The following is a 20,103-nucleotide window of genomic DNA, read 5'->3' as shown; positions in this document are numbered from 1 at the left end:
CTCCGGCCACTGGGCACAGCAAACCACCCCGGCCATGCCAAGGAGGTGGCTGCCTCTGTGCCCGGCCAGGCCTGGCACCGCTGGCCACAGGATGTGGGCGCTGATAATTCAGGTGGCTGGAAGCCTAATGGGGTGGATTCACAGGTAAAAAATCCACCCAGGATGATTAAATAAACACGGCGGCACCACCTTGGCTTGAGGAAGTCCCTGAGTCATGACAGCCCCACAGCGCCTGGGCTGAGCCAGCCGGGTGCTGGTGTGGGGCTGGCCCTGGCACTGGCTGGGGCTCCTCGTGTCCCCACAGGGCCCTGGCGCTGGTTTCAGCTGGGCAGCGTGTCCTGTGCCCCATGGCTGGGGGTCTCTGTGCGCAGTGAGCCAGAGCCCTGCCTGTCCCACAGCTGCCTGCAGTGCTGCTGCAGCATTTTTTGGGATGCAGTGGGCTTTCCTTGGCAGCCAAGTGTTCCATGTGTCCCTGTGTCACCAGCACTGCGCTCTGCTCCACTGCAGGAGGGTAGCTCCGGTGACATGAGGTGCAGTACGGAGAAGGCCTGGCGTCGTGCAGACCAGTGCCATGGTGGGGGGTTTAGTGTGACATGTGGCACCAAGGCTGGCAGGGAGCCGAGGGGCTGAGCCAGCCCCCAGCTCTTTTAGGAGAGCACCCTTGGGGTAACCTAGACCTGAGGGACCTGGTGTGCTGGGACTGCACAGCGGGGCAGCAGACCCCCGTGGGCAGCCTGGGGTCAGGCAGCAGTGGGAAAGGCAGCGGCTGTGCTGTGCTGCACGGGGGCCATGGGGAGCCCCGCGCTGGGACCTGGGCACAGGGTGCAGCACGCAGGGTTTGTCCTGCCTGGGCAGGGTTGTACAGCTCCAAGAATGCTGTGGTGCTGAGCCCAGTGCTGCACGGCCAGGAGGCACCCAGGGTACTGGGAGAGCACGGCACCACGGGGATGGGGTGCAGAGGGGCTGGAGGCTCGCACAAGCACTGTCTCCCACCAGTGGGAAGGCTGGGGCAGTGGGCAACGAGCGTGCTGCTCATCCACACCGCACCGGGGGTATCCGTGTGTCAGGAATGGAGTCCAGGGGAGCTGCAACCCGTGCGTGGGCCCAGAGCTGTGTATCTGGTGTCACGCTGTGCTGCAGATGCTGTGGTGCTGAGCATGATGCTGCGCAGCCGGGATGCACCCGGGGTACCAGGGGAGCTCTGTTAAGTCAGGATGGGCGACTGGAACCCACACGTGCCTTGCGGGGCACCGCACCACCGGGAAGGCCGGGGCAGCACAGGCAGCGTGCTGCTCATCCTCGGTGGGGCTGGCGGGGTGCGGGGAGCCGGTGTCGGGGGCCCGGACGCCCCGAAGGCAGCGGCGCTTTTTAGGACCCGGGGGAGCGGGAAGGGGGGAGGAGCCGCGGGTCGCGACGGCGCCACCACCGTGCCGCCAGGTGGCGCTGCGGCGCGGCGCTGCCCTCTCACAAAATGGCGGCGGCGGCTTCACCTCGCCGGGCCTTTCCTCCCTCCCTCCTTCCCCCCGGGCAGGGGCCGGACGGGCCGTGCCGCCATATTGGCTGTTGTCCTGGCTGCGGCGGGCGGCGGGCCGCGTTCGCCATGACTCGCAGGCGGAACAAGGCGGCGGCAGCAGCAGCAACAACGACGGCGGCGGCGGGTGGCGCCTCCGGGCCTCGCCGTGAGAGGGTGGGGGGTTCCGACGCTGGTCCTCCTCCTCCCCCTCCTCCGCCGCCGCCACCGGAACCGCCCGCCCCGTCTGAGGTGGTGGCGGCGGGCAGCAGCGGGGAGCCGGGCAGAGCCACCGCTCAGGTACCGCGTTAGGCCCTGCGGCGGGGAAGGGGCTGGCCCGGAGGGGACCTCGGTCGGTGCGGGGATGGGGCGGCGACCGGCGCCCCCCCCTTCCCGTCCCCTCCCCGGCCCCGGAGCATCCCTGAGGCGCCCCGCCCTTGGGGCTCTGGCGTCCCCCATCTCCCTCCTCCCGGCGTTGGAGGGTCCACTGCGCCTTCGGGGGTGCTGGGGGGACGCGCTGGGGCGAGCGGGGAAGGGGGGTGAAGCCCAAGCCCCTCTCCGGGGGCGCCGGCTGCCGGGGGCCGGGGGCGCTGCTCCCGGTACCGGGGGCGGGCGTGGGGCCGGGTTGGGCGCGCGGGCAGCGCCTGACCTTGGCTCTGCCGGGCTGGGTGGCGCAGCCGGCTGGTGGCCTTGGACTGCGGGTGCGCTGAGCTGCGGAGGGCCTTTGGGACGCCTCCGGCAGGTGGCCGGGATGTCGGGGACTCCCACGGGTGTGTGGCATCCTGGGGGCCCATCTCTCGCCGCGGTCAGGGGAGGCAGATCCCTGCCTTTCCAGAGCGGAGTGAATCGGCCAGCGAGCCTGTCCCCCGCCGTCACATGCTGCTGCCCCTGGCATGACCAGCCGCGCACAGCGGCGTGAGAGCAAAGGGCTGTCCCAGCCCCAGGGCCCGTGCATCCCTTACCCCGTCCGCGCGTGCAGGGAAGCCTGGCAGGTCTGTCCAGGAGACCTGTGTGCGCTTTGGGGGGCAGAGCCCCGGGCTGCGGGGCAGACACGCATGCCGTGGTGTGCTTCAGGGGGTGTTCCCGCAGCTCCTTCTTGCGGGATGGTCCCGGCCTGCCATGGGGCGATGGCAGGTGGCTCCAGCATCTGCTGACAGGCTGCGGGCCGGCTCCCGCACCTCTTGCTGCCTGACATCCCTCTGCGCCTGGCTGCTGCTGCCTGCTCCGGGTCATGGGCAGGGAGCCCGGGGGTGGCCCCAGGTCTGGATGTGCTGGGCAGGTTGGGGAGGGCCATCCTCTCACCCGCTGTGTGCGGCAGTGTCCCTGTCTGCCCCTGCTGAGACGTGGGGTGGCCTGGAAGCCCCCTCCTCCCTGTGGCTGGCTGGGCGGGTGGGCAGGGGAGGTGCGCCCCCCCCCCCCCTCCCCCCCGCTCTCCTTGGCCTCTGACCTTTGCTTCACCTTGAGCCTGGGAGACGCCATCTGTTTCGCAGCAGCAGTTTAATGTGCGCTTCATTGTCGCGGAGCCCCGCTGCGGCGGCAGACAATGGGGGCCCCCTCACCCGCGCCACGCTGGGCTCGTCACGGCTGTCAGGCTTCCATCGAGCCTGTGGGCTGCAGCCCGGCTCCAGCCACAGCACCGGGTGCGAAGCCCCGACCTGGCTGCCCCGTGCAGGGAGAGTGCGAAGCAGTGCCGGGGGCTGCACCCCACCCCAGCGCATCTGCGCTGCCGGCTGCACAGAACAAAGAGGCGGGTGGGAGGGCCTGGGGCTCTCGGGTAGTGCAGTGGGGGGTCTGAGATGGGCGAGGAGGGAGGGTTGTGGCTGTGAGACCCTGCTTTGTATCCCTGTGTGGTGATTTCTATGGGTCTTTCTTTGCCCTGTGGGTCCCCTTGGTCCTGCTGTACCAGAGGTGATAGTGGGAGCCGCTGGTGGCTTCCCAGCCTTGCTTGGTGGTGGGACTGGCTCTTCAGCACAGTGTGATCTTCCCAAGGGTGCAAAATGCTCTGGCACATGGCAGGCCAGCAGCAGCTGGGCAGCCCGAGGCTGCTCTCCTCCAGTGTGAGAAGGTGCAGTCCCACATATAGCCTACAAGAAATTCTCCGGTTTGGTGTCGGCGTGCTGAGGTCTTGTTTGCTGTCTCATCTGCCCCACACCTGCTCCAGCCTGGGGCCCTGCCATGTGGTGGATCACACCTGGGGTGACTCATGGTCTGTGTGTCCTTCTGCAGGTGCTGCCCACCGCCAACCAGTCAGTGCAGACGTGCTGCCTGCTCTGTCACCGGGAGCGCAAGGACTGGGGAGGGCCGTCCCACAATGGGCTGGTTTCCCCGGGCGAGAGGCTGCCACCGGACTTCGTGCCAACGCTTGTGCAGAACCTCCTGGGAGAGATGCCACTGTGGATCTGCCAGAGTTGCCGGAAGAGCGTGGAGGAGGAAGAGCGGCGGGCAGTGCAGGAGCAGGCCCTGGCGGTAAGCGGTTATGGAGCTGAGGTTGGAAAGGTTGGGGCAGTAGCTCCTGGGACTGCAGTGCTGACCACCCTATGGCACTGGCTGGGGGTGCGGGGCTCCTCCTCACTCAGAGCTGAGCACCTTAGACATCCCAGCTCCCTACTCCCTGCAGCCACGCTGCCCTCCCGAGGGCCACTGCTGGCTCCTCAGGGAGAGACCACGGTGGAGCAGAGTACAGCACCATGGAGGCTTATCTGGCAGTTTGTGTTGGGTTGGAGCTGCCTGCTTGGTGAGGCCAGCAGTGCCACTGCTGCTCTGCCAGCCCCGCTCCACTCTGTGTTGCGCTGTGTCCCCTCAAGCCCCGAGGCTGCTCCCTGCCGTTAGGCAGGTCTCTCTGGAGTGGCGGCGTATGCCAGGGCAAGTGCCTGCCCGTGCATGGAGCTCAGGGGAAGAGGAGCCCCCTTCTGCTTGGCTTTCTTTAACTGTGGCCTGGTTTGAGCGGGACCAGAGCAGGCGTGTGCCCCTTGGCACGGTCTGGCCATGCTGGCAGGGGCCCTGGGAGCCGGGCTGTGTTGCTGTTTGGCAGATGGGCTGTTTGCCACCCCTGAGACAGTAACGGGAGCAGATCCCATGTGCTGAGCCCCTGCCTCAGGGCAGTGGAGGGGGTCTTGATGGCAATGTCATGGGGCTGAGGGCCTCCCCTCCCAGCCCGCTGCTGCTTCACTCTGTGTTTTCCTTGCCAGGTCTCGTTATCCCACACATCCTGCAAGTCGCAGTCTTGTGGGGGTGGCTCCCACTCCTCTTCCTCCTCCTCCTCCTCTTCTTCCTCCTTGTGCCACGGAAACTCAGGGGACTGGGACCCCAGCTCTTTCTTGTCTGCTCACAAGCTCTCGGGCCTCTGGAACTCGCAGCACACCAACGGGGCCGTGCAGGGTAGCCCCCTCGGGGCCCCCCCTGCTGCACTAGGTGAGTTGAAGCCAGCTGTGGGGTTGAGCAGAGCTTTCTGCCCAGTCCTTGGTTTAGGTGGTTTCCTTGTGGGCACCCAGCTGGTGGCCAGGGGTAGGCAGGCTGGGCCTCTGAATGCCAGTGCTAGCAGGATGCCTGGGTCCCTTTGCAGAGGCAGAGGGTGCTGGGAGCTGGCCCTAGCTCTGCTTTTCTTCCAGGTGACAAGCACCCTGGCCTCTCTCTCTCTCCGGAGTGCACCAGCCAGGCGTCTGCCATGGCGCCAGGGCTCAAGGCCTGTCCCTACAGCCACGCGGCCTCTCCCACCTCCAGCAGCACCGCCCCGGGCTCGCCTCTGCCTACCTCACTCGACTTCTGCAAGACGCTGCCAAAGCAGTTCAAAAGCATGTGCCGGAGGGCCACCCCGCCAGGTGGGTGCCCAGGGGCAGGGCCAGCCTTATCCTCCCAGCCCTTGCAGCCCCTGCTGTGGCAGCACCTTTCCCCTTGCTCTGCTCGCCATGGGGCAGGGCTGAATCCTGTGGGGGAGATGAGGTACCAACCTTGCGAGCAAGGATGGCTTCTAGCCTAAGTGCCCTGCTGCCAGGGGGAGGCAGGGTTTGTCCCATGGAGAGTTGGCCTGCGCAGAGGTGCTGGGTGGCTTTGAGCATGGCCCTGGCCCGCGCGGGACAGCTGGTGTCTGACTCTCTCCTATCTTGCTCCTCTGCAGGTGAGGCCTTCCACTCCTCAGAGCATCATCAGCACTCCGACCTCACTGCTCCTCCCAACAGTCCCACCGGCCTCCCCTCCCAGCCACCAGCGCTGATCCCTTCCAAGCAGACGCCTGCCCATCCGGGGCCCTTTGGCTCCCCACCCCACGTCCCACTGGGCACCTCCCCACAGGCTACACTCTTCCCTGCACCCAGCACACAGGCAGCAGCCCTGAAGCCGGTGTCTGAGTCACCTCCCGCTGGCACGGTCTCGCACAGCCCAGGGTCGTGTAAGAGCCCTCACCTGCCCCCTGCCAACGTGCCGCTGCTGAAGATGCCGCCTCCGCTGTCGGGCTGCACTCATCCCTGCAATGGGCACTGCAGTACTTCACTCATCCCTCCTCCCACCTCCCACCAGCTGCCCAGTACGAACAGGTGAGTAGAGGAGCCCTGCCTGCTTCCGGCCTCTCCTTGCTGGGCAATGTGCCCTTTCTCCCACCCCTGCCCGTGGATGCTCTTTTCCCTGTGGAGGGACCGGCTGCCCTGGTGTGGTGGTGCGGAGAGCAGCTGTCTTTGGGCCAGTTCCACTGCTGCAGACCCCTGGTCTCTGAGGGTTGAGCTCTTTCTCTCCCCACATGTCTTCTCCCTGCGGTTGTCCTTTAGTACTGTGGTGCAGAAGAGACTGTGCTTGCTCCTCCTCCAGCTAAAAGACCCAAAGGAACCGCCCGGTCAACCTGCTGTTGGCCAACAGGACCTTTGTCAGTGAGACCCGTCGGGCAGCTGTGGCACTGAGCAAAGGTCCTCGAGAAGATGAAGCCTGTGGACTTGTTCTGCTCGCCTGCTCCCCTGGCCCTCTCTGGGCTGCCTGTGCCCTGGAAGAGAGCACGCTGTGTCGCGGGCGCTGGTTCCTCTCCGCTGATTAGCGCTCCCTGCGGAGGGCCAGCCAGGTCCCGAGCTGGAGCTCGAGGAGTGGTGCTGAGGGCCGTGCCCTGGCCTCCCTGTCTCTGAGCTGGGTAGTCTGTGCCTGTGGGAGCCGGGCCTGCCTGCACATGGGGATGTCTGGCAGCTGCATGCAGTTCCAGCGTTTCTCACCTGTGCTACCTGCCGCCCCCAGTGAGTACCGCTCCCTGCCCTGGAATCAGCTTGTGGCCTGGCAGAGGGACACTGCTTTCTGGAGCTCTAGTGTGCCAGCCTCCTGCCTGCCAAAGGCCCTGGGGGGCGAGGAGCTACAGATGTCTTCTGCCATGGGCTCCTCTGGCATCTCTCCCGGAGGAGGAAGATGCAGGGAAGGGGGTTTGACTGCCCTGCAAATCCTTCTGCTCGGGCACAGGCTGCCCTGGGAGGGGTGTTCCTGCACAGGTAGTGTGGGAGTTTTTGAGGCCCCCTGGCTCCCGCTCACCTCTCGCCGTTCTCCCCTTCTCCTCAGGGACCCCTCTTGCAAAGGGCACAAATTCCCAAACGGTACCAGCTGCCACCCGCCACAGCCATGCGAGGCAGATGAGGGGCTCGGGGAGGATGAAGACAGCAGCTCGGAGCGCAGTTCCTGCACCTCCTCCTCCACCAACCAGAAAGACGGGAAGTTCTGCGACTGCTGCTACTGTGAGTTCTTCGGCCACAACGCGGTGAGTGAGGGGCTGGTCTGCAGCCACCCCCGGTCCTTGCACTCCGCTCTGCGGTGAGATATTACACAGCTCGCGTGCTGAGAGCGCGGAGGTGGGCAGGTCTGGCCGTGGCTGTTCCCTGCTGGCATTGTGCATCTCCCCCTCCCTTCGTTTCCATCCTGCCTCATCGGCCTGCTGGTCCCCTTGCTCCTGACTTGCAGCCACCTGCCCAGCCCTGGGGCTTGGTGCAGCCAGCCAAACCCTGTGGCTTTGCGGTGGAAAAAAGTTCAGTGGGGGCTGTGCCGACTTGTCTCGCTGAGACCTCGGGGAGGGGAGCAGCTGGGGAGGTCGGTGGGGGACTGGTGGGGGAGCCAGGGCTGTGCTGGCTTCGCGTGCCTGTCTGACTGACAGCGCTCGCCTTCCGCAGCCCCCGGCCGCTCCCACGAGCCGCAACTATGCTGAGATCCGGGAGAAGCTGCGTTCACGCCTCACCAAGAGGAAAGAGGAGCTGCCGCAGAAACTAGGGCACAACAGTAGCTCGGGAGAGCCTGCTGTGGACCACCGCAATGTGGATGAGCTATTGGACTACATCAACAGCACAGAGCCCAAGCCCTTGAACAGTGCCAAGGCAGCCAAGCGGGCACGGCACAAGCAGAAGAAGAAGGTGAGGCTGTGCAGAGGGTCAGGGCGAGATTGTGTCCCTTGCAGGGCTTTGCCTTCTCTCCCTCACATTCATTTGGTTTCTTGAACTCTGTATCCTTTGCCCTTTCCCCGAGGCGACGGTGGTGCCCAGCTCTGCGCAGGGCTTCTCCTGCCTCTGTTCCTGCAGAGGGTGGCCCAGCCCTCCTGGGTGCTTTGGTCTGTGCTGTCTGAACTGCTCCATGCCACATCTCTGATAAACGCCATGCATCTGTGGCAAGGAAAGGCAGTGCTGCAATGGTGTCTCATGCCCAGAGCAGTGCCTGCTGTGCAGCGTGGTAGCTGTTGCAGTGCCCACACGGGACATGTCACAGTTTGGGGGCTGTGGAAGACGTGGGGTGGCTGTGCGGAGCGCTGGCCCTTGGGTTTGCTGTCTGACAAAGCTGGTGCGTGGCTAGTCCTGCGCCTGGGGCTCAGCAGCCCAGGCCACCCGCTCCTCATGGCACCTGTGTTGCAGGAGAAGGAGAAAGCCCAGCTGGAGGCAGAGGCCCAGAAGCGGGCAGAGCGTGCTCCTGCAGCCAGCCAGGCCAGGGAGCTGGCCGAGGAGAAGCTGCTGGAGTGGCCGGAGCTGGAGCTGGAGCGGGTGAACAGCTTCCTCAGCAGCCGGCTGCAGGAGATCAAGAACACCATCAAGGACTCTATCCGGGCCAGCTTCAGTGTCTATGACCTCAATCTGGATGTCAATGACTTCCCCAAGAAGGCAGCTGTCCTAGAGCAGAAGAACCTGCTCTCCAACCTCAATGGCTCCTCTGACCTGCAGGATATAGACCTGGCCCTGGCCCCACTCAGCCTGGGCCCCGCCAAGAGCCATGCGCTGCTGCGGAGTGAGCTGAACCCCCGATGGGGTGAGGGGCCCGGGGAGCCGCCGCTGGCCCCAGCGGGCGAGAACGGCGTGGTGAAGCGCCTCAGCGCTGTGCCCAGCCTCTCCCGCATGATCTGGGTGCAGTCCAAGGCTGCGGACTCTGCCGTGGACAGCAGCGGGCTGAGCCTGGAGCCCAAGGAGGGACAGCAGCCCAAGGGGCTGGAGCCGCTGGAGATGGTGCCCGTGGGGAGCCGGCAGCGGAAGAGCAAGCGGCAGAGCGGGCAGACGAAGAAAGGGGAGGGTGCTGCCATTGCGCATGGCGGCCAGGCCCGGCTGGAGAGCCCTGGTGCGAAGGGGCAGGTGCTGGGAGCCAAGCACCCTTCCAAGGCTGGCGCCCTGGAGCCACAGCGGGTGGGCGACTGCACCGAGCCGGGGGAGAACGGCAAGGGGCAGCCCTGGGGCTGCGTCAGCAGCAGGCAGGAGAAGGAGAGAAGCGGCGAGTGGAAAGGCCGGAGGGGAGAGGGGAAAGCGGAGCTGCCGGAGCTGGCACAGCAGCAGCTGCCTGCCCTGGCTGCAGGGGACCGGCAACTGCCTGCCCCTGCTGCCCTGGGGGGCTCCCCCCAGCCCAAGGGCAAGAGCAGGAAGAGCCGAAACAAGGTGGAGAAATCCAATACCTCAATCGGTGAGTGCTGGAAGCACTGCTCAGTGCCACCATCTTGGCAGTGGCCCCTTCCCCACCTGCCCTGCCAGCTGCCAGCCCCCTGCCCATCCTCTGCCGGTCCAGCAGTGCTGACTCTCTGCTCCTCTGCTTTGCCAGATGACGTGTTCCTGCCCAAGGACCTGGACGGGGCAGAGATGGACGAGACTGACAGAGAAGTGGAGTATTTCAAGAGGTGAGGGGGCAGCCCTGGGGGGGGGGCAAACGCTGCCGGGGGGCTGGGGGTGCTGGCGGAGGGGCTGGTGGCTGACGGGGCTCTGCTCTCCCTGCCAGGTTCTGCCTGGACTCGGCCAAGCAGACGCGGCAGAAGGTGGCGGTGAACTGGACCAACTTCACCCTGAAGAAAACCACTTCCAGTGCGGCCCAGTGAGGGGCGGCTGCCGCCCCCCACCCACGGCCGCTCGCCTCTCCTCACTGTGCCCCCCCCGCCCCGCCGGCCCCCGCCTCGCCTCGGTGGGGTCCCCTCCTCCGCGGGGGGGGTCCCCGGTGCTCTCCTGCCCCGCGGGGACCCCCGGGGTCCCCCCCATCCTCCTCCTGCCCCCCCCGCGGGGTGACCCCGGCCGTCCCACCCCCCTCTCCGCGGGCGTCCGACTTCCCGTGCCGCGGGGAAGGACCGTGCTGGACCCAATAAAGAACTTTTTAATTTTTTATTTTATTTAAACCCCGCTGCCTACTGCTTTCTGCCGCGCGCGGGGAGCCCGGGGCGGCGCTCCCGCCACGGCCCGCTAGGGGCGCGCTCCGCCGCGTTGCTGGGCAACGGCGCCCGGCCTCGGAGACGTCACTTCCGGCGCGCGGGATTCTCTTCCGGGGCGGCGCGGCTGTTGCGTGGAGACGCCGCCATGGAGCCCGGGGCTGAGCGGAAGGTAGGGCCGGACCCGGCCGAGCCGGTACCGGGAGCCCCGGCGGGCCGGGCGGAGTTGGTACCGTCCCGGGCCCGCCTCATCTCGCGTCTCCCCACAGAGGCAGCGGGAGGAGGCGGCGGAGACGTCCGACCTGTCCGTGGAGGAGGATGAAGACTACGTGCCCTACGTGCCCGTCAAGCAGCGCAAGCAGCAGATGGTAACGGGGCCCGGCGTTGCACGGGGAGGGCTCCGAGCGTCCCTCCCGACACGGGGCCTCTCACTCCGCCTCGACCTGCTTTCTTCCAGCTGCAGAAGCTGCTGCAGATGCGGCGGAAGGTGGTGTCAGAGGAGGAGCAGCGGGACAGCGGGAGCGAGCAGCGGGGTGATGAGGATGACATCCCCTTGGGGCCCCAGTCCAATATTAGCCTCTTGGACCAGCACCAGCACCTCAAAGAGAAGGCGGAAGGTGGGGGAGCGGCTGGTGGTAGGGTTGGGTGGCTCTGAGGTGGCAATGAAACCTCCTCACTGTTTCCCTGACTCTTCCTCCAGCTCGGAAGGAGTCAGCCAAGGAGAAGCAGCTGAAGGAGGAAGAGAAGATCCTGGAGAGTGTGGCAGAGGGCCGAGGTGAGTGGCAGGACCGCTGTGTCTCAGAGCTGTCAGGGCAGCAGTAGGGGTATCATTGGCCTTGCAACATGCAGGGATGTTCACACCCAGGGATGGGACAGGAGGTCACAAGGGGATCCCTCGGCTGGCATCTGACTGCCTGGTTTAGCTAAGACTTTGCTGTGGCAGGCCCTAGGGCATGGTAGGCTGCAGCACTTGGTATTGCTGTACCCCGAGGGTCTGTCAGGGATACTGCTTTCCCTCCTCTGTCTTGGACATGATCTCCCAAACTGTTTGCCCGAGTAGTTCTGTGCTGAGGTTAAGTACATCGGGAGATGTAGAGTTTGCACTGACCTCGTTGGTTTTGTTCTTGCAGCTTTGATGTCAGTGAAGGAGATGGCAAAGGGCATCACCTACGATGATCCAATTAAAACTAGGTACGTTTCATGGTACAGAGGTGGTCTTCCTGAAAACATCGCTTCTCCATGGCTGAAGGGAACTAGGGGCCATACTTGTAAGAGGAGCACTGCTCTGTGGCCACTGGCTTGTCATTTACTCCACTTTCTGTTGTTGTAACCACTGTATGTAAGGTCAGAGGCTGTTGAGTCACCTTGGATATTGTTTTATATACAGTAAGGTTTGCTAGAGTAAATTCATGTTAAACTAGAAGACTTGAGGTGGATCTTTAAGTCTTGGAGGTAACTAAACTAAAGAAAGAGACAGACATACATATGTAAGCACACAGAGCCAAAGTTGCTCAGGGCAGTGTCAGAGAGATGATAGAGATGTGTCCAAAAGGTTTTGGCATGTTCCATCCTCCATCCATAGACTGTTCTCAGCTGTTAGCTTGGGACTTACTGAGACTTTGGAGAAATATTTAGTGCATGGATCTGGCTTGAATCTGTTCCTGTGCTCACGCTATGAAGCCCTTTGGGGTTATCTCTTTTCCCTGGTGGGATACTGGACCCCAGCAGGGAGTTCCTCTGGGTCTCTGGGGTGCTTGCTGTTCTGGAGCCCCAGCCTCATTCTGCACCATGACCTTCCTCTGTTGCCTTTGCAGCTGGAGAGCACCTCGTTACATCCTGGGCATGTCGGAGGCACGGCACGATCGTGTGCGCAAGAAGTACCACATCCTGGTGGAGGGGGAGGGCATCCCGCCTCCCATCAAGAGCTTCAAGGAGATGAAGTTCCCAGCAGGTGGGCCAGGAGAGGAGCTTGGCAGGGCGGCAGGCAGTGTTCTTCTGGGAAATGCGTGTCAGCGAGTGAAGCTGTTGAATCTTTAACACTTAGTGGGCTCACAGCTTAAATTTCTAACAGTGACTGTATCTCTTAGTTGTTGGCCTGAGGGGTGTTTGTCACTGGTGGAAGAACTGTGGCTGGGACATGAGTAGGAGGGAAAGAGGGGGAAGACTTCAGGTCACGAATGTGTGTGTCCCTTTTTCTCCTCACAGCTATCCTGAGGGGTCTGAAGAAAAAAGGAATCCAGCAGCCAACACCCATACAGATCCAAGGCATCCCCACAATGTGAGTGCTCTGTCCCCATCCCAGAGTGGGGAGCAGTTGCTCCCGACAGCCCACCCAGCAGTGTGAACCAGGCGCTCTTCCCTGGTGACAGATGCACCACGTCACCTTGCTCATCCCTGGAGGTTTGAGCCGTTCTGTGATGCTCCTCCTCACCATTGGCCCCATTTCTCTGCCAGCCTCTCTGGAAGGGACATGATTGGCATTGCATTCACTGGCTCTGGGAAGACCTTGGTGTTCACCCTTCCGGTGATCATGTTCTGCCTGGAGCAAGAGAAGAGGCTGCCGTTTTCCAAGCGAGAGGGACCCTATGGACTCATCATCTGTCCCTCGGTGAGTGTTGGGGGAGTGGTGACCCACAGGAGGAAGCTTTGATTGATATGTAGTGGCCATCCCAGATCCTCCCTACACGGAAATGTGGGAATGAGTGAGTTTTGTCTCTGTAGCGGGAGCTGGCCCGGCAGACCCACGGCATCATTGAATACTACTGCCGCCTGCTGCAGGAGGACGGCCTGCCCCCACTGCGCTGCGCCCTCTGCATCGGGGGCATGTCTGTTAAGGAGCAGATGGAGACAATCAAACAGTAAGACCTTCGGGGAGGGTGGGGGTGGGGATGTATGTGGGGCTGGAGCTGTGCTCTGTTTTCTGGTAGGGTGGCACCCTGGCTAGATGGCTTCAGGAAAGTGTGGGGATGAAGGCGATGTGCCAAGCGGGTGTGACTTTTCCTATGTGTCCTGCATGGGTGTGCCTGACAGTGGCCTTCTCTTGGCCCACAGTGGTGTACACATGATGGTGGCAACCCCTGGCCGCTTGATGGACCTGCTGCAGAAGAAGATGGTGAGCCTGGACATCTGCCGTTACTTGGCCTTGGATGAGGCTGACAGGATGATTGATATGGGCTTTGAGGGGGACATCCGTACCATCTTTTCCTACTTCAAGGTACTGAGCTGGCACAGTATGAGCACCCTGAAGCTCAATTGCTGCACCTAGCTGGTTGAGTGAGTGCTAAATCCTTGCTTGCACTGTGTTTCCTGTGCAGGGCCAGCGGCAAACCCTTCTCTTCAGTGCCACAATGCCTAAGAAGATCCAGAACTTTGCCAAGAGTGCCCTGGTGAAGCCCATCACCATTAACGTTGGACGAGCAGGTGCTGCCAGCCTGGATGTTGTGCAGGTGAAGTAGTTGGGTGCTCCCCCATGCCTGTGTGGGAGGTCAGCACCATTCACGAGGGCACTTGATGCCTCCCCCTGCTAGGAGGCTGGCCCTCCTTCCCAACAGGTTAAGGGATACCAAGCAAGGGCAGTTCCTCCACTGCCTGATCCTTCCCTGTACTTGTTCCTAGGAGGTGGAGTATGTGAAAGAGGAGGCCAAAATGGTGTACCTCCTCGAGTGCCTGCAGAAGACCCCGCCACCTGTGAGTAATGCACTCTGGCAGCATGGCTGGGGGCAGCGTGGGCATGTCACAGCCCCGGGGCATGGGTGGAGCTGGCAGCAGGGATGGGGCTGTGATGATGTGTAGGCCTGTGAGTCGGTCTCCACATATGAGCGGGTCCTGGGCTCAGAGCTGTTGCGTGTTCTGCTCAGCAAGAGGGAATGGGTTTCCCAGGGGTTGTGCTGGTGCCAGCCCACAGAAAGGCGGCTCTTCCATGATGTCTGTGCTGCCGCAGGTGCTGATCTTTGCAGAGAAGAAGGCGGATGTTGATGCGATCCATGAGTACCTGCTGCTCAAGGGTGTGGAGGCTGTGGCCATCCATGGAGGGAAAGGTCAGTGAGGGTGTTGGGGAGGCCTAGGCTGCGATGTGGCCCTGCCTGACCCCACTCCTGCCAGGGTTGTGTGTAGCCGCAGAAGGTCCCAGCGTGCAGCAATTTGTGATGGTATGAGGAGGGGCTGAGTCAGTGTCGGGAGCAAATGCCATGTTGTATGTAGCAGGCATAAACACAGTGGAGGTCCCTATGGGACCTAGAGGTCCCTCTGTCCCTTTATTTGGGGAAGGGCTGCATAGATGCTCTTGCTGGGGGAGCCCCGGCTGAGCAATGCTTGGCTCCGAGGCCATAGGGCTTGCTGCAGTGAGTAGGACTGGAAGCTCTGTCCTTCCTGATCTTCTCTGCTGGGCCTTTGCAGATCAGGAGGAACGGACAAAAGCCATCGAGGCTTTCCGTGATGGGAAGAAGGATGTCTTGGTTGCCACCGATGTCGCTTCTAAGGGCCTGGACTTCCCAGCCATCCAGCATGTCATCAACTATGACATGCCAGAGGAGATTGAGAACTATGGTAGGGACTGGGTCCTGGGGGGACCAACATGGGCATGGAGGGGTGGGAGGCCTGTGAGGCTCTGTGTTTGTGCTTGTCTGCAGTGGCTGGGGGCAGGATGGTCTGTCACGTTGCATTCACCCAGGCCTGATCTTGTCTTTTTCTCCACAGTTCACCGTATCGGGCGTACAGGCCGCTCAGGCAACACTGGCATTGCCACCACCTTCATCAACAAGGCCTGTGGTGAGAAACAGTTGTGGGGCTGGGGGCTGCCGATGGAGGAGGCAGCTGGGTGATGGAGCTGCCTCTGCCTCAGCAAGGGGGCTGTTCCTGAGCAAGCAGGGACAAGTTCTGATGGCCTGTGGGGGACAGGTGGTGGTGTGAGTGCTCCCCGCCCCTGTTCGGGCTGTGTCTGATCCCTCTCTGCCCCCAGATGAGTCGGTGCTGATGGACCTGAAGGCCCTGCTGCTGGAGGCAAAGCAGAAGGTGCCGCCGGTGCTCCAGGTGCTGCACTGTGGGGACGAGACCATGCTGGACATTGGAGGTGAGAGACCATGGGCTGGCACAGGATCCTCCCTCAGGACTGCTGAGGCCAAACCCCCAGCCCCTGGGGCAGTTCCTGCCTGCCTCGGGGCTGGTGTCCGTGAGGCCGGCTCAGTGCTGCAGCAGCAGAGGAGATGCTGTTGTAGCCCCTCTGCTTCTGGGGGGGCTGGGGGGGGTGGCACTTCCCTGGTGTGGCACAGCTCTCCTTGACCTCATCCCTCCTGTTGCAGGCGAGCGGGGCTGTGCCTTCTGCGGCGGCCTGGGCCATCGTATCACCGACTGCCCCAAGCTGGAGGCGATGCAGACCAAGCAAGTCAGCAACATCGGCCGCAAGGACTACCTGGCCCACAGCTCTATGGACTTCTAGCTTGGGGAGTGGGCTGCCCAGCGCTCCCCCTGCACAGGCCCGAGTTCCCTTTCTGACGGGGCACTGCCTTTCCCAAGCCCGGGGGCCTGTCCTGCACTGCTGTGGCCCCTTTTCCAAGCATTTGACCAGCAGGGCTGTTGCCAGCTCAGCCTGATGAAGCTTCTGCGCCGGGAGGAAACGTGTGGAGCTGTGCCGCAACAGCCTTTAATGTCAGCGGTGTGTTGGGCAAGCGGCAAGCAGGTAGCAGTGCCTGAGGGGAGGAAGAAGCCCGAGGTGGGGCAACTGGCCTGTGGCCAGCTGCCTGCTGCTCCTGCCAGCCCCCTGCAGTGGTGGGGCCAGGGGCTTACATCACTCCTCTCCCAAGCCCCTCAATTCCTCTAGAACCGTTTGCGTTACCTGGTTTTGTGTATCCTCAGCTGCTGGCCCTTCCTGTGTCCCCCAAACACGCTCTGATGCAGCCGGGGCGAGGTGGAGTGTGCTGTGCTCCTGTCGGGCGGTCCCCTAGGTGCTTCCTGTGCTCCGCCTGCGTGCGTTCTGCCCCACTGCCCTTGTGTGAGGGGGAGGGTGGATGGACAGACACCTCCCGTGGCCCAGCCTCTGCCCCTCATCCCACACACTAAAAAGGGGAAGTCGTTGAGAGAAGGAAGTCTGCCCCATGCAATTGCTTCGGCTGCAGCAGTCACATTTTCTCCCCTGCTGCTAGCCTGAGTCCCCGATCCTTGTGCTGGCTGTCAGGGGGGCACTGGGCTCATGGAGAGACCCGTGAAGGATGGGATCCTCTATGTGCAGCACTGCAAATTTGGAAAGGTAAAGGGTGGATTTGGGGCTGGGTACAGGGTTTGCCCTGATCTGTCTTGATGCCTGGGGCTGGGCCCACAGCAGCCTGCTGAGGGGGGACTGGAGCCAGACCCCTCGGAGCTGCCCCAAGGGGGGCCCTGGGCTCTGCCCGGGGCTCTCCCTGTGGCCGAGGGGACTCATCCATGCAGGCACCTGCTCAGGCTCACCCCTGTGCGCAGGGCCCCTCTTCTCGCTTGGTCACCATGTGATTCACAATGAGACAATAAACGTGTCGATGAGGTGCAGCTCTAGCATATGTGTGGGAGAGGGGCACCGGGGCAGCGTGTGGGATGTGTCTCTGGGCCCAGTCTCCATCAGCCTGGCCCTGGGGGGTCAGCGCCATCTGTGGGGCACCCCCGGTGCCTTGGCCTGCTGCCTTGAGCCCTCGGGGTGGGCACCGAGTGCTGCAGCCCTCTGGGCATGGTATGGGCGGCAAGGTGGGAGTCCCTGCAGAGTTGAGCGAGCACCAGTGAGCTGTGGGATGGGTATTGGGGAAGCGGGTCCGGCTGGCACGCTGGCCATGCCTTAGTGGCATCCCCTCTACGACAGTGGGGCAGCCGTGGCCACGCAGGGGGCTGCAATCAGCCCCAACCTCCCCGCTGAGTGAGAGCCAGGTCCTGGAAGCAAGACGGGCAGGCCCCACATGCATAGCACCAGTGCCCTGCTGCGTAGGAGGCAGGCAGGCTGGCGGTGGTGTGTATTTTGGGTGCTTGGCTGAATCTGGTTTCTGCAGGGTGGAGGCTCTCTGCGCCTCTGAGGTGTGTGGGGGCACGCGCCCCCTCTATCCCATGACAGGCTGGGAAGATGTTGGTGCTGCAGAGCCTCCCTTGGGAGGAAGCGGGCGGCTAGCTGCAGGCTCTGGCTGTGCTCGACAGCTGTGAGGCTGCCAGCAGAAGCCTCAGCAGCTCAAAATGGCTTTAATTTGCATCAGGGTCTGTCCTGAGAACAGCTCGAGAGCTCAGCTGCAGCGGCGGCAGGCTGGCACTTGCAGCAGGGAACAAAGAGCAGGACCTGGTGCTTGGCGAGCTGGGAGTGAGCATGACTCACGCAGAGAGCCACGCAGAGCTCGCTCAGGGCAAGGCCCCCCCTCAACTCAGCTTTGGGACTACTCCAGCCCACAGCTCTGGGGGTCCGTGCTGGCCCCAGCTCTCTGTGCCCTTCCGTAGCACCCGGTGGGTGCAGGTTGGGACCCCCTTGTGCCCCCCTGCTGCCCCATACAGCTCTTCCTGAGCACTGCTGGCCCATGCACACGTAGACATGGAGGGCAGCGCTGTCGGGACACAGCAGGCATCTCTTTGCTGACCTTTTTTCTCCTGTCTGTGCCCTTCCCATGCCCCAGAGGTCCTGGAGGAAGATGCGAGCCCAGCTCTTTGCCGCCAGCCCCTCTGGAGTGGCCCGCATGGAGAATTTTGACGTGCGGGATGATGGCATGACGTTGGAGAAGACCTTGCAGCGGAGCACCCGCCGGGTGATCCGTCTCTCGGACTGTGTTTCTGTGGGCCCAGCGGGCATAGAGAGCTGCCCCAAAGCCACCGCTGCCTTCTACCTCACCACGACGGAAAAGAGCTACGTGCTGGCAGCTGAGCAGCGGGACGAGTGGATCACCCAGCTGTGCCAGCTGGCCTTCCAGGTACTGTGCTGCTCCTGCCCCAGGTGAGCCGGCGGGCTCCAGGGCGCATGGGCAGGTAGGGGAGCTCGTGCTCCCCTGTGCCGGGGACCACACTCACATCCCTCTGTTTCAGGATACAAAGGACATGGTGCAGAGTGCTGCCAGGACCCAGCCTAGCCCTGCTGTCCCCATGGAGGAGAATTCCCTATACTCTTCCTGGCAAGACCGTACGTGGAGGGACAGTGGATAGGGCTGGGGTGGGCTCCCGCTCAGTGCTGCAGTGCTGACCCCCGCTTTGCTCTGCTCCTGTAGTGACTGAATTCCTGGTGCTGGTGGTGCAGACGGATGCAGCTGCCCGCTGCGGCTTGCACGGGCACTACCTGCTCTCAGCCCTTCCGCAGAGCCTGACGCTGAAGGACCTGCAGTCCCGCCAGCCCCTGCTCACCTGGCCCTACCCCTTCCTCCGCAAGTTTGGCCAGGATCAGGTGGGTGCCCCCCCTCCCTCCTTGGGGCTGCTCACTGCCAAGGGCCAGTGCCAGCATCTCACCCTGCCCTCTGGTCTTGCAGATGGTGTTCTCCTTTGAGGCCGGCCGCCGCAGTGACTCCGGCGAGGGCACCTTCACCTTCAGCACCCCACGGGCCCCAGAGCTCTGTCGGGCTGTGACTGCCGCCATTGCCTGCCAGCAGCAGGGCAAGGACACTCCAGACCCCCAGCTCTCTGCACAGGGTCTTGAGCCCCAGCCCTGGGGCGCTAAGGCTGATGAGCCCCAGCCCAGCCCACCCCTGGGGGGTGCAGAACCTGCTTCCCACCCCCCTGGCAGCCTCCTCTGCTTCCCCTCACCCGAGCCAGAGGGCACAGGCCCCATCATCTATGCCTCCATCGCCCGGAGCCAGCAGCCCCTCTTCGTGCTGGGGCAGCCAGGCGCCAGCGAGCCCTGGGCCGCGGGGAAGCCACCCCCTGAGCATCTCTATGAGAACATCTTCACGGCGGAGCTGGGTCCAGCCAGGGAGGAGGAGGAGGAGGAGGAAGGGCAGGGGCAGTGGGAGCTGGGATGCCGCCAAGCCCCTGAGGGCCACAGCAGTGAGGCAGGCCCCCTCTACGACAACCGGGCTGCCCTGGCTCAGCTCCCCCGGGGCAGCCCCCAGCCTCCGGAGCAGCGCTGGGGCCGTGGAGGGCAGGAGGCGCTGCCAGGGCCCCGTGGGCACAAGCCCCAGCGCAATCTCCGGGCCAAGCTCGTGCGGCTGCTCAGCCGGGAGACGTCCGGCCCGCGGGACTGGGCCTGAGCCGGGGCTGAGCGCCCTTCGGTGATGCGGTGCCGTGAATAAACAGCCTGGGCCGGACTCGGCTCTGCCGGTGCTGCGGGGGTGGGTCGCGGGGCCGGTGCTACCGGGCCTGGCGGGGGCAGCCGGCGTCTGCCGCCAGGGGGCGCCGCTGTGCCCACCCCGGTAGGTAGGCGCACGCGTTGATTGGCCGAGCTGCCCGCCGGCTCCGCCCCCTCTCGGTCCTATATAAGGCGGGACCGGGACGGGGGCGGTGCCCGAGTTCGAGCCTTGTGGCCGCCTGCTCGGCTCAGCTCCCCGCTGCGGCGCCGCCGCCCGCTCGGCCCCGCTCCGCCGGGGACCCGGCCGGCCGCGGGTGAGTCGGGGGGGAGGCGGGCCGTGGCAGGGCTGGGGCCTTCGTTCTCTGCTGGAGGTGTGGGTGCATGAGGGGTGCAGGGCTGAGGCCTGGAAGCGGGGGTGGGGCGGCTGGTCGGGGTCGGGCCCGTATGAGGCGAGGCCGGGGACTCTGTGGAGCAGGGCTGGGCCTGGGGTCCCCGAGCCTGGGGAAGCGAGGCCGTGTGGGGCGGGGTGAGCAGCGGGGCCTGGGGCCCCGGTGGGGCAGGGCTGGCGGCCGGGCCCGGCGGCTCCTCAGCAGCAGGGGGGCTGCCCGCCCTGGGGCTGCTGGGGACCCCAGCCCCGCGGTGGGGCGGGGGGGCTGCCTGCTCCAGGCCGCCCCGGTTCCGGCGCCGCGGCGGGGCTTGGGCGGCGGGAATGCCTGACACGCAGCCTTCCCCGGCGCTCCCGAGCGGGGAGCGGGCTGGTGTCGTCTTACACGCCTTATATAGCCC

General features: G+C 64.1%; 3 protein-coding genes across 4 annotated transcripts; all 3 read left to right on the top strand.

Moving 5' to 3' along the window:
- The first annotated feature begins 1,471 nt into the window (after positions 1 to 1,471).
- On the top strand, positions 1,472 to 10,079 carry FAM193B (family with sequence similarity 193 member B). The gene is given in 12 exon segments (XM_055717939.1): positions 1,472 to 1,516; positions 1,519 to 1,581; positions 1,583 to 1,810; positions 3,737 to 3,976; positions 4,699 to 4,921; positions 5,119 to 5,328; positions 5,625 to 6,039; positions 7,031 to 7,226; positions 7,633 to 7,869; positions 8,362 to 9,388; positions 9,524 to 9,599; positions 9,698 to 10,079. Coding segments are annotated over 12 exon segments (3,057 nt in total). The 3' UTR covers positions 9,795 to 10,079.
- Positions 10,080 to 10,122: 43 nt separating this feature from the next.
- On the top strand, positions 10,123 to 16,631 carry DDX41 (DEAD-box helicase 41). Its single transcript, XM_055717940.1, has 17 exons — positions 10,123 to 10,287; positions 10,385 to 10,483; positions 10,573 to 10,732; positions 10,816 to 10,890; positions 11,246 to 11,306; positions 11,930 to 12,066; positions 12,321 to 12,393; positions 12,570 to 12,723; positions 12,837 to 12,973; positions 13,167 to 13,329; positions 13,430 to 13,561; positions 13,731 to 13,802; positions 14,056 to 14,152; positions 14,511 to 14,660; positions 14,811 to 14,882; positions 15,073 to 15,183; positions 15,413 to 16,631. The coding sequence occupies exons 1-17, from the start codon at positions 10,264 to 10,266 to the stop codon at positions 15,547 to 15,549; spliced, it is 1,854 nt and encodes a 617-aa protein (XP_055573915.1). The 5' UTR covers positions 10,123 to 10,263; the 3' UTR covers positions 15,550 to 16,631.
- DOK3 (docking protein 3) lies at positions 15,681 to 19,336 on the top strand. 2 transcript variants are annotated; one of them, XM_027802117.2, is made up of 5 exons: positions 15,681 to 15,789; positions 17,726 to 18,016; positions 18,129 to 18,222; positions 18,308 to 18,480; positions 18,563 to 19,336. In XM_027802117.2, the coding sequence occupies exons 1-5, from the start codon at positions 15,703 to 15,705 to the stop codon at positions 19,277 to 19,279; spliced, it is 1,362 nt and encodes a 453-aa protein (XP_027657918.2). In that variant the 5' UTR covers positions 15,681 to 15,702; the 3' UTR covers positions 19,280 to 19,336. The 2 variants fall into 2 exon arrangements, with proteins under 2 accessions (XP_027657918.2, XP_055573916.1); XM_055717941.1 differs by lacking the exon at positions 15,681 to 15,789 and adding an exon at positions 16,215 to 16,356.
- The last annotated feature ends 767 nt before the right edge of the window (positions 19,337 to 20,103 follow it).

This window comes from Falco cherrug, chromosome 8, assembly GCF_023634085.1.
Source record: "Falco cherrug isolate bFalChe1 chromosome 8, bFalChe1.pri, whole genome shotgun sequence".
Taxonomy (NCBI): Eukaryota; Metazoa; Chordata; class Aves; order Falconiformes; family Falconidae; genus Falco; species Falco cherrug.
Note: the sequence above shows the minus strand (reverse complement) of the source record. Positions and strands in the feature narration are given on the sequence as shown.

Coding starts and splice junctions, on each gene's coding strand:
- DDX41 (XM_055717940.1), top strand. CDS start 10,264: ATGGAGCCCGGGGCTGAGCGGAAG. Junction 10,733..10,815: donor CCTCAAAGAGAAGGCGGAAG/GTGGGGGAGCGG, acceptor CTCTTCCTCCAG/CTCGGAAGGAGTCAGCCAAG. Junction 15,184..15,412: donor GACCATGCTGGACATTGGAG/GTGAGAGACCAT, acceptor CTCCTGTTGCAG/GCGAGCGGGGCTGTGCCTTC.
- DOK3 (XM_027802117.2), top strand. CDS start 15,703: ATGAAGCTTCTGCGCCGGGAGGAAACGTGTGGAGCTGTGCCGCAACAG. Junction 18,017..18,128: donor TGTGCCAGCTGGCCTTCCAG/GTACTGTGCTGC, acceptor CCTCTGTTTCAG/GATACAAAGGACATGGTGCA. Junction 18,481..18,562: donor GCAAGTTTGGCCAGGATCAG/GTGGGTGCCCCC, acceptor CTGGTCTTGCAG/ATGGTGTTCTCCTTTGAGGC.